The sequence below is a fragment of the Equus przewalskii genome, unplaced genomic scaffold (genome assembly GCF_037783145.1).
Source record: "Equus przewalskii isolate Varuska unplaced genomic scaffold, EquPr2 ChrUn-10, whole genome shotgun sequence".
In the NCBI taxonomy this organism is placed as follows: Eukaryota; Metazoa; Chordata; class Mammalia; order Perissodactyla; family Equidae; genus Equus; species Equus przewalskii.
The window spans coordinates 2,796,745-2,808,627 of NW_027228747.1; the positions used below are offsets into that span (position 1 = coordinate 2,796,745).

The 11,883-nt window shown below is 46.7% G+C and overlaps 1 protein-coding gene across 1 annotated transcript; it reads left to right on the forward strand.

Moving 5' to 3' along the window:
- Positions 1-363: 363 nt before the first annotated feature.
- Positions 364-8,264, forward strand: TCHH (trichohyalin). The gene is given in 4 exon segments (XM_070606988.1): positions 364-474; positions 1,808-1,974; positions 2,730-4,130; positions 4,132-8,264. Coding segments are annotated over 3 exon segments (4,605 nt in total). The 5' UTR covers positions 364-474; positions 1,808-1,836; the 3' UTR covers positions 7,198-8,264.
- The last annotated feature ends 3,619 nt before the right edge of the window (positions 8,265-11,883 follow it).

Sequence of the window (11,883 nt, forward strand, 5' to 3'; positions counted from 1 at the left end):
AGTTTATGTCAAAGTTTCTGCTTAACTCCAACCTAGAATATATCTTTTATAAAGTAAATAGCTTAAATGTTACTACTTTGTAATGAAGTCATAATTAATTAAAATTCTGAACATTAATTTCATTGTTTTATTGTTTTATTTAATTTTAAAATTAAAGAAAATTAGAGATTCTGCCAAATATTCCATCCTTTCATGTTAGGTGGGGCCAATATCCTAACTGTCAGGAGGCAAAGTCTGTGAACCTCGTGCCAAATAGCTACGTGAGCAAATAGTGAAATCAACAAGCATTTGCGGAGACACAGGTGGAGCTGGGCTTGTTAGGAATGAATCAGGCCATCCCACAGAGTGGGTGTCTCCTTCCCAATTGCTCCTCAGGGCACAATTAAAATCCCTATAAAAGGCCCAGCTCCTGGGTGCCCAGTACACTTGCCAGCAGTGTCAGCGAGCACTCAACTCCTTCCTCTGGTGAAGTGGGTAAGTCCCATTCAGTGGGATCATGTTCTTCTGTACCATTCTTCGTTTTCCAGCTGTTGTAGATGTTGGTGGGTGGGGGGTCATGATAAACAGGATGGTCTATGTGCCAGAAAGCATCAGTATCTTACAAGGATGTCTAAATCCCACTAACTCCATGCCATCTTCTTGTAGTTGGAGCCATCACTTCAATGGAGACATGGCTCTTCTTTCAAGGCTCTGAACTCAATAAGTTTGTTTGCATGTCAGGAGATGGAGGATGGTCATGGATGACTCTGATGGGGTTGGTTCATCTTCCGAAAAACTGCCATCTCAAAAGTCTGCCAACCCTCAGTTCTCTTTTTATATTGGTTCTACCCATTATAGGCCATCTTCGTGTAGTTACGACATCTGAGGTATTGGAGTTGAGAAGTAATTAAAGAAGCCAGCTAGGTGAACCACTATACTCATGCAGTGAAACCTCCCATGTATTCTTTTAACACTGATCTTCTGCTGGCTAACTCCTGTTTTTTATAATGCCAAGATTCAAATGGTTTATTGGGTTTAACAAAAGCTAACCATAAGATTAATATTATTCAAAGTTTTCCAGCTTCAGTTTGACCCATTGACTGTGGTAGCCAGTCAGGAAGTATTTCTCAGAACCTTTCAATAACTGAATATCTGTAACTTATCTGAGTTGAGGTAGATAACATGTACTCTCTGTTTTCTGCACTGGTATATGTGAATACTACAATGCCACCTTTGACTAGGAAGAAGTAGTGCTTAATTTTAGAACTGGTGACTTATGAATTATACTCCTAGATCTCTTATGAACTATAATGTTAGGAAATAATCCACATTCCCTTTTTTTTGTTCTAGTTACCACCAAATGTTTTGCTGCCGCAATTAGGCGTACATGGCTTCTATCCACTTTAAGATACTCTCAAATCTTCCTTCACCTTTTGGCTTTCACATATCCTCTCTGTTCAACTTTAGAGGAAGTTCCTTATGAGTAGCAACATATCAAATTTAAATTTTTACATTCTTCACTGTCTGGTCTGAAATATGCTAGGAAGCAGGAAGAGAGAGAAGGAGAGGCTTTAGATAATCCAGATTGGGTGGGCAATCAAAAGCTGACCATAAGATAGTCTAAAGATAATTCCCTGGCTTGAAATTTCTCAGGATCTCTCTTCCCCTCTCTAAGTACAATATTCAAAGATAAAATGCTTTGAAAGCCCAAGTTGAAAATAACTAATTTTGTAAAGTCAATTTAGGGATCTGCCTGAAACAGTGTGGATGAAGCCTCCCAAAGATAATAAACAGAGTTTTGATTCTGGATCCTATTTTATTTTTCTAGGTTTAGTTGGACTTAAAGGAAGGAAAAAAATGTCTGCACTTCTGAGAAGCATCTTCGATATCACTGAAATTTTCAATCAATATGCCACACATGATTGTGATGGGGCAGCACTAAGCAAGAAAGACCTGAAGAACCTTCTTGAAAGAGAATTTGGAGATGTACTTCGGGTAAGAAATAACAAGAAAAAGAATTCTCTATTGTTTTAAAGTTATGAAATTCTTCTCAGGAGAGACCAAAGCAAGGAATGGTGACTCTATATTCATTTTAGGCCATGGCAGCTCTACATTACATCACCCATTCATGTCTGAGTTTTTGAAAGTACTGAATTAGCATTGTAGTCTGAGTACTAAAGAAGATTCTAGTAAATATTACATGTACTTGATGGCAACGTCAATGTGAATGAACCGTTCATGAGAAGTTATCATTAAGGATATCAGATCAAACTGGATTTGGAAGGAACTTAAATTTACTTCCAAATTTCAATAATTAAAATCAGCCTCCTCTTTGGTAAAATGGTGTTACCATACATATTTTGTTCTGTTTTCAAGTATGGGATAAAAATCAAATCAGAGGTTCTGGCTATTTCAGACAGAAACGGCTGCTACAAATCTTCACAAATTTCTATTGTATTTCTCTCTTGAGGATGAATTCATTCTCATTCACCAGCTAAAAAGAACTTGTGTTCTTTCGATCAGCATTAAATTACAAGATACAAAAATTTCCAACGAATGTATGCTTTAAAATGAAGTGGTCACATTTTACACGGGGTCAACAACACTCGACACACACTGGGCGTTTTTCTAATTGCTCTTAATGTCTTTTGAGAGTCAACATATCATAAAATAGACATTTTGTATGAGTGAAAGTTTACTATCTGTAAGTAGTACACTGTAAAAAAAAAAATTTTTTTTCTTTTTCATAGAGACCACATGACCCTGAGACAGTAGATCTGATCCTGGAACTTCTGGATCGCGACTGTAACGGGCTTGTCGATTTCAACGAATTCCTCCTGTTCATTTTCAAGGTGGCTCAAGCTTGTTATTACGCTCTCGGCCAGGCGTCGGGGCTAGATGAGAAGGGAACCAAGTGTGAGGGGAAGGGGTACCCGTTACAAGATCGCAGGCAAGAAGACCAAAGGAGATTCGAGCCCCGGGAGGGAAAACTGGAAGAAGAACGCAGGCAGAAGAGGCAGGAACAGGAGAGGGAGCTCGCTGAGGAAAAAGAGCGGAGGGAGAAGCAAGAGAGACGTGAGCAGCGACTGCAAAGGCGAGAACAGGAAGAGCGTCTTGAGGAGGAAGAGCAGCTGAAGAGGCGCAAGGGTCGGGAGCCTGAAGAGTTTCCTGATCAAGAGCAAAGGCGAGAGAGGCAGGAGCAGCGGGAGCGACAGCGCCTCGAGGAGGAGCAGCGCGAACGCCGGGAAGAAGAGCAGCTGCAAAGGCGGGAGCAGCAGGAGCTGAAGAGGGAGCACCGCGAGGAGGAGCAACAGGAAAGGCGGGAGCGGCGAGAGCAGCGCGAGAGGGTGCTGCAGGAGGAGGAGGAGGAGCTGCTGAAACGCGAGAGGCAGGAGCAGAGGGAGCGCCGGGAAGAGGAGCAGCTACGAAAGCGAGAGCTGAAGAGAGAGGAGCCGCGCTTGGAGCAGGAGAGGCGCGAGCAGGAGGAGAGGCGCGAGCAGGAGGAGAGGCGCGAGCAGCAGCTGAGGCGCGAGCAGGAGGAGAGGCGGGAGCAGGAGGAGAGGCGCCAGCAGGAGGAGAGGCGCGAGCAGCAGCTGAGGCGCGAGCAGGAGCTGGCTGAGGAGGAGGTGGAGCAGGAAGAGGCCCGTGAGCAGGGCAAGAGCCGCACCCCGAGGTGGCAGTGGCAACTAGAAAGCGAGGCCGACGCCCGTCAAAGCAAAGTCTACTCCAGGCCCCGCAGGCAGGAGGAGCAGAGGCGCCGCCAGGAGCTGTCGGCCAGGCCCCTGTGGCGGGAGCAGCGGGAGGAGCAGCTAAGGGCAGAGGAGCGCCGGCAGCGGGAACAACTGCTCCGTGAGGAGGAGGAGGAGGAGGAGCAGGAGCAGCGCCGCCAGAGACGCGAGAGGGAGCAGGAACAGCAGTTCCGCGAGGAACGGAGCCTCCATGAGGAGCAGGAGAGGAAGCGACGCCAGGAGGAGCAGCGCCGCGACCAAAAATGGAAGTGGCAACTAGAGGAGGAAAGCCAGAGACGCCGGCACACGTTGTACGCCAAGCCAGTTCAACGGGAGCAGCTGAGGGAGGAAGAGCAGCTGCAGCGCGAGGAGGAGCTGCTGCAGAGGGAGAAGAGGCGCCAGGAGCGGGAGAGACAATATCGGAGAGGAAGAGCAGCTGCAGCGCGAGAAGGAGCAGCTGCAGAGGGAGAAGAGGCGCCAGGAGCGGGAGAGACAATATCTGGAAGAGGAGGAGCAGCTGCAGAGGGAGAAGAGGCGCCAGGAGCGGGAGAGACAATATCTGGAAGAGGAGGAGCAGCTGCAGAGGGAGAAGAGGCGCCAACAGCGCGACAGGCAGTATCTGGAGGAGGAGGAGGAGCTGCAGCGCCTGGACAGGAAGCGGCAATTCCGTGATGAGGATCAGCGCCGAGATCTGAAATGGCAGTGGCAACCAGAAAAAGAAAATGAAGTTCGCAATAACAGAGTTTACTCCAAACGCAGAGAGAATGAAGAAAAGATCCGGCAACTGGAAGATGCCCAGGTGCGGGAGAGACGATTCCTGCAGGATGAACAGGAAGAGGAGAGAGCAAGAGAGCAAGAGAGGAGGTGCTGGCAGCAGCGCGACAGACAATTCCCAGCCAAAGAACTCCTGGAGCGAGAAGAGCAAAAGGAAGCCAGAAGGCGCGACAGGAAGTTCCGAGAGGAAGAGCAGCTGCTGAGAGAGGAAAGAGAAGAGAAGAGACGCCGTCAGGAGGAAGACAGAAAGTTCCGCGAGGAGGAACAGCAGCGGCGCCGCAGGGAACGCGAGCAACAGCTTCGCCAGGAGCGCGACAGAAAGTTCCGTGAGGAAGAGCAGCAGCTCCTAAAGGAAAGGGAAGAACAGCAGCTGCGCCGCCAGGAGCGCGACAGAAAGTTCCGCGAAGAGAAGGAGCTCCTAAAGGAAAGGGAAGAACAACAGCTGCGCCAGGAGCGCGACAGAAAGTTCCGTGAGGAGGAACAGCAGCTGCGCCAGGAGCGCGCCAGGAAGTTCCGTGAGGAAGAGCAGCTCCTGCAGGAAAGGGAAGAAGAGCAGCTGCGCCGCCAGGAGCGCGACAGAAAGTTCCGCGAAGAGAAGGAGCTCCTGCAGGAAAGGGAAGAACAACAGCTGCGCCAGGAGCGCGACAGAAAGTTTCGTGAGGAAGAGCAGCTCCTGCAGGAAAGGGAAGAAGAGCAGCAGCTGCGCCAGGAGCGCGACAGAAAGTTCCGCGAAGAGAAGGAGCTCCTGCAGGAAAGGGAAGAACAACAGCTGCGCCAGGAGCGCGACAGAAAGTTCCGTGAGGAGCAGCAGCAGCAGCTGCGCCAGGAGCGCGCCAGGAAGTTCCGCGAGGAGGAGCAGCTCCTAAAGGAAAGGGAAGAAGAGCAGCTACGTCGCCAGGAGCGCGACAGAAAGTTCCGTGAGGAGAAAGAGCTCCTGCAGGAAAGGGAAGAAGAGCAGCTGCGCCGCCAGGAGCGCGACAGAAAGTTCTGCGAGGAGGAGCAGCTCCTGCAGGAAAGGGAAGAACAACAGCTGCGCCAGGAGCGCGACAGAAAGTTCCGTGAGGAGGAACAGCAGCTGCGCCAGGAGCGCGCCAGGAAGTTCCGTGAGGAAGAGCAGCTCCTGCAGGAAAGGGAAGAAGAGCAGCTGCGCCGCCAGGAGCGCGACAGAAAGTTCCGCGAAGAGAAGGAGCTCCTGCAGGAAAGGGAAGAACAACAGCTGCGCCAGGAGCGCGACAGAAAGTTCCGTGAGGAAGAGCAGCTCCTGCAGGAAAGGGAAGAAGAGCAGCATCTGCGCCAGGAGCGTGACAGAAAGTTCCGTGAGGAGAAAGAGCTCCTGCAGGAAAGGGAAGAAGAGCAGCTGCGCCGCCAGGAGCGCGACAGAAAGTTCTGCGAGGAGGAGCAGCTCCTGCAGGAAAGGGAAGAACAACAGCTGCGCCAGAAGCGCGACAGAAAGTTTCGTGGGGAAGAGCAGCTCCTGCAGGAAAGGGAAGAAGAACAGCTACGTCGCCAGGAGCGCGACAGAAAGTTCCGTGAGGAGAAAGAGCTCCTGCAGGAAAGGGAAGAACAACAGCTGCGCCAGGAGCGCGCCAGGAAGTTCCGCGAGGAGGAGCAGCTCCTAAAGGAAAGGGAAGAAGAGCAGCTACGTCGCCAGGAGCGCGACAGAAAGTTCCGCGAGGAGAAAGAGCTCCTGCAGGAAAAGGAAGAGCAGCTGCGCCGCCAAGAGCGCGACAGAAAGTTCCGTGAGGAGGAACAGCAGCTGCGCCAGGAGCGCGCCAGGAAGTTCCGTGAGGAAGAGCAGCTCCTGCAGGAAAGGGAAGAAGAGCAGCTGCGCCGCCAGGAGATCGAACAACAGCTTCGCCAGGAGCGCGACAGAAAGTTCCGTGAGGAGAAAGAGCTCCTGCAGGAAAGGGAAGAAGAGCAGTTGCGCCGCCAGGAGACCGAACAACAGCTTCGCCAGGAGCGCGACAGAAAGTTCCGTGAGGAGAAGGAGCTCCTGCAGGAAAAGGAAGAGCAGCTGCGCCGCCAAGAGCGCGACAGAAAGTTCCGTGAGGAGGAACAGCAGCTGTGTCGCCAGGCGCGCGAACAACAGCTTCGCCAGGCGCGCGACAGAAAGTTCCGCGAGGAGGAACAGCAGCTGCGCCGCCAGGAACTAGATGGAGCCTTCTCCCAGGAGGAACAACTGAGGCGCGCAGAGCAAGAGGAAGAAGAGAGACGCCGGTGGCAGAAGGACAGGAAGTTCCTTGAGGAAGAGCAGAGCCTCCCACAGGAGCGAGAGGAAGAAAAGCGACGGCGCCAGGAGCAGGACAGGAAGTTCCGCGAGGAAGAGCAGCTGCGGCGCGAGGAGCAGGAAGAGCTGAGACGCCGGCAGGAGCGGGAGCAGCAGTTCCGGGAGCAGCAGTTCCGGGCGGAGCCGCAGTTTGCCGGCGAGGAGAAGTGGCGTCGTCAGGAACAAGAACTGCGGCAAGAAGAGCAGAGGCGCCGGCAGGAGCGGGAGAGGAAATTCCGGCAAGAAGAACAGCTCCGCCGCCAGCAGGAGGAGGAGCAGAGGCGCCGCCAAGAGCGCGAAGCGCAGCAGAGCCGCGGCCAGGTCTGGGAGGCAGACAAGGCTCGTCGGCAGGTTCTGGAGCCCGGCAAGCGTCAGTTTGCCAGCGTCCCGGTGCGCTCCAGCCCCCTCTACGAGTACATCCAGGAGCAGAGATCGCAGTACCGCCCTTAGATGCCGCCGATACCCCGACACCTGCCAAAGCTGCTAGCAAAGGAAAGTGAGAAACGCTGAGTACCGAATGCCTCAGATATTTCTGGTTGTGGGAAAGCTCTCCGTTAGAATGTCTTTTTTTTCCAAAATCTTCAACTTCACTGATGTCATCATCTACTTTCTATTCCTGTCTTTTATTCTTCCTCAAGTAGTTCTTTACTGCAGGATGTCTTTGCTCTTTGGTGCAGATGTGGTGTGCATTTTGAAAAACATATAAATCACTTAATTTGTTTAAGTAGTTTTGTTTGGGGAACATGTTGATTTTTTGCTTTCAAAAGCGACAAGAATAATATGACGATTTGAGATTCAAACGAATTGGGCATTTTTTTTCAATGGTTGATCCATCCTGTGGGAGTTGAGATTTTTTAATGTTCAAGTTGGTATTTCTTCTTGGGCCTAAATGACCTTAATATTTACCTCTAAATAGCCTCTCATCTTTTGTGGCATAATTATTACAGATTCTGGAGAGGACCGAATTTTTACAACAACACTTGAACAGTGCCAGGGGAGTGACTTCTACAGAAAAACTCCCTGTGAAATCAGCCCATAACTGGAAGAAATATCTGTCAAGAATAAAGTTTAGCTTGAAGACTTAGAAGCTGAATCAAGATTTTTTTTACACTTATTTCCGTAAACACAAAATCTCATGAAGCAAAAGCAAGATGTTTCTCAAACAACTCCAGAGCTCAAATTTTAAAACTGTGTCTGCTGTAGTCTGTAGTGCTCAGTTCTCTCCCCCTAATCTTTGATGAGTTTGAGAATATTGCCTTTGTTAATTTGAGCTGAGAGGGAACCTGCTCAGGATCCTGTAAACATCTATCTTGCTCTAGGGCCAATAAGAGATCACAGAGAGCATTCTGGGGGAGGGAAGGGAAAAATCTGTGAACAGCGGAGCAAGTTCCTAGAGGCCCTTTGACAAGACCCATCAGCCCACAATCCTTTGAGGCCTATTGATACTACCTTGGAGACATTCTTGTTAAAATAATTTGACTGTATAAAAAATTAATAATAAATGTTTGGCAAACAAATATTTTTGTCTGTTTTAACTGTGCATCAAATCATAACTCAGGATCTAATGGTCTGGGAACTGATGAAAGTTCTCAGTCATTTTAAGATATTTGGTTACTCTTATCTATGTCTAAATATGAAAAAGGGAAAAAAAAATCACTCTATTTTCCCCAGCCATTTCTCCCTGTTAGGGTGAGCTCTGTATTATTTCCATCCCCAAACTAGGATTCTCTTTCCACGTGCTTTTGTTCTTGACCCCACAGCTTTCTGTGCCCTTTCTTGCAGTGACTCACTGGTCATAACAAATAATGGCACTCCCAGTGTTTGTTAACATTTTCTTCTGAGAATATAGCAGTTTCTTGGTCTCCGATGGCTGATGAGCCAATAGTAGAAAATGGCCTGAAAGTTCAGCTCAGCATTACAGGAATTGTAGACAACCTATTAATTTAAGCAACACAATCTATGAAGTGACTTAGTCAGAAGGTGCTTAACAGTAATCAGGACAAAAGCATCAAAATATCATCTAATGATCCAAATACCCCTGTGCTACCTGCTGGAGTCTTTATTTAGTATTCACACCTTGGTAATTAGGAATAAATCCAAAAAGGCCGGAATCCAGAATAGCATCATTTCTAATTGTGAGGGTCATGGATGAGAAGATGTCCTAAATTATAGACACTCAACATTTTTGTCAATGGTGAAGACAAGAAAGCTAAGCTGAGTATCACTCTGATACAGTAAGGTGGCATTTTCTACAGGGAGCACCAGCATCTCTCTCTTTTTAACTTAAATAGCAGATACCCACCAAAGACAGAACCTAGAATCCCCTGCCCTTTGGAACTTCATATTTTTCAAATGATTTCTAACTACAAAACTATTTTTCTCCTAAAGTAAGTGTATGCTTGATGTTCCAAGAAACCCTAGAAGAGCCTTACTTCCTTTCCCCAGGATCCTCTCAATGGGCACTCATTTCAGAGCCTCCTTATAAATGCCAGCCCCAGGATACTCCTGAAATATACACTCATCAGTCAAGCTACAGCTCAACAATAATAATTATAGTAAAAACAATCAAAGCCCTTCAGACTTGTAGCACTTTACAAGATGAGGAAAGAGCCAACTTCCAAAGAAGAAAGCATTGTTTCATCACAGTTGTAATAACATGTAGTTAAAAAAAAAAAAATGTGTCAACCAGCCCATGCCCTATGGCTCTTCTTTTAGCATGCTGGCAGGAGAACATGCTGGCAGTCCAATCCTCCTGCCCCACCTGGATAACATACATGCGTGGGCAGAACCTTGACATTGTTGTGCAATTGGCTGCTTAACTATAAACTGGGAGCTCTATTTACATCACTGTGGCTGCTGCTGGAGAAAGAGGTTGAGAGTTTAATATACTCTGTGTTGGAAAAGCTGGTCGCCATGTGTTAGGGGCTGAATTGTGTTCCCTCTAAAGGTTTATATGTTGAAGTCCTAACCTTCAGTACTTTAGAGAATATAACCGTATTTGGAGATATAATATTTAATTAGGTAATTAAATTAAAATGAATTCATTAGGTGGGCCCTAATCCAATATGAGAAGTGGAAATTTGCACACATACATGGACCAACGGAAGATAATGTGAAAATAAAGAAAGAATATGGCCATCTATAAATCAAGGATAGAGGCCTGGAACAGATCCTTCTTCGTGACGCTCAGAAGAAACCAACTCTACCAACACCCTGGTTTTAGACTTCTAGCTTCCAGAGCTGTGAGAAAATAAATTTCTGTTGGTTAAGCCACTCAGTTTGTGGCACTTTGTTATGATAGCTCAAGCAAACTAATACACGATGTAAGGTGAGGTCATGTTGCTAGAGAAACCTATCTTTATCCTGATTATCTTTACCCTTTAACATTGTACAAGCAGATCCTGTCTGCTCAAAGACACTCTTTTTTGTTATATCTGCCATAGTTTCTTTGGTGTGGTGGAAAGAATGCTACAAGGAATCAGAAGCCTGAGCTTCATTCATTCAGCAAATATTTATTGAGATCCTGGTATATGCAAGGCATTCTAGGTAATATGCATACAGTGGTAAAGTAGCCATTCTGGCCTCTTCCTTCACTTTACTCTCTGTGTGTCCTCATGCAAGACACTTCAGGTTTCTGGGCCTCCATTGTTTCATATTTCAAATTATGAGACTGGAGTAGATATCACAAAGGTTATTCCCAGGACTGAAAAAAAATTACTTTAAATCTAACATTCAGCTTATTCAACTGAAACTTTCAAAGCAACTCAAATAATCCCTCACCCCAGCTTCTACCTTTAATAGAAAACAGGGAAGAGAAATAACTGATAAAGGTGATCATCAGAGCCTAGTTCCAGCTTCAAAGATCTTTCCTTTCTAGCCAATCAGATCTGAACTTCCCCCTATTTGTCTCCCAAATTCCTCTCCAGAGCACCTTCCTATCATCCCAGGTTTATTCATTGAGGGAGAAGACCCAAACCTACCCCACTTTCATTGCCTTTATGAACTGCACATATGCATTTAATTACTCTCATTCTTTTTGGAGGAGAAAATGAAGTCCTGGAACTTGGTTTCACTCAAATTAGAAGTCAGTGTCCATTAGTTAAGTATGAACCCATCTCTGCTTCATCTTCTGCACTAATTACACATTGCTAAGATTTTCATTCAGTCATAGTAATTATGAGTTTGTTCAGTAAGCGTACCGGGACTGTGACCTGCTGAAGATTATAATCTATGTAATATGTAATAATCCCATGATCCCCTTGTTAGTAAAGAGCTTATTGCAATCACATACAATAATCTGAAACTAACCCAAAAGGTAGACTTCTGAATAGGTTGTAATTTTCTGAACCCTCGGGACATCCATGGCAAGCACTCAAATTACAAAAACTTTTTAATATTTGTCATTATCCTCCTTGTGTAATGCATGGCATTTTCTGCAAGATAAAGTCTAAGGTCTTCAATTTGGAATGTAAGGCCCTCCACGTTCTAGAGACAATCTGCCTTTTAATCTCTGGCCCCCAGGACACTGCTGAAGCCAACTATGTTCAAACCAGACTAGTCTATTTGTTGTCATTAGGACATCTTACAATTGTCCTTACTTCAAAGACTTATTGGCCTAATTTTATCTATTTGGAATGACTCTCTTCTTCCTGTCTACCTGGACAATTTCTGCTCAGTTTAAAAGAGCCAGGTTGAGTCCCACCTCTTCCCTAAAATTTTTCCTAATCACCCTGACAAAATGATCTCTCTCTTCACTAAGGTTCTAAGATATCTATTATCTTTACTATTCTTAATCGATTACAATATTCTGCCTTAATTAGCTTTATACTTGCTTTATCTGCCCAACAAGATTGTGAATACCTTGAAAACAGAGACTATAGGGCCAGCTGGTGGTATAGTGATTAAGTTCTTGTGCTCAGCGGCCCAGTGTTCGCCAACATACACAGCCCTCATCAAGCCATGCTGAGGTGGAGTCCCACATAGAAGAACTGGAAGGACTTACAACTAGGATGTACAACTATGTACTGGGGCTTTGGGGAGGAAAAAAAAGAGGAAGATTGGCAATACATGTTAGCTCAGGGCCAATCTTCCTCACCAAAAAGCATACCTTAAAAAAAAAGAGACTATAACTTGGAA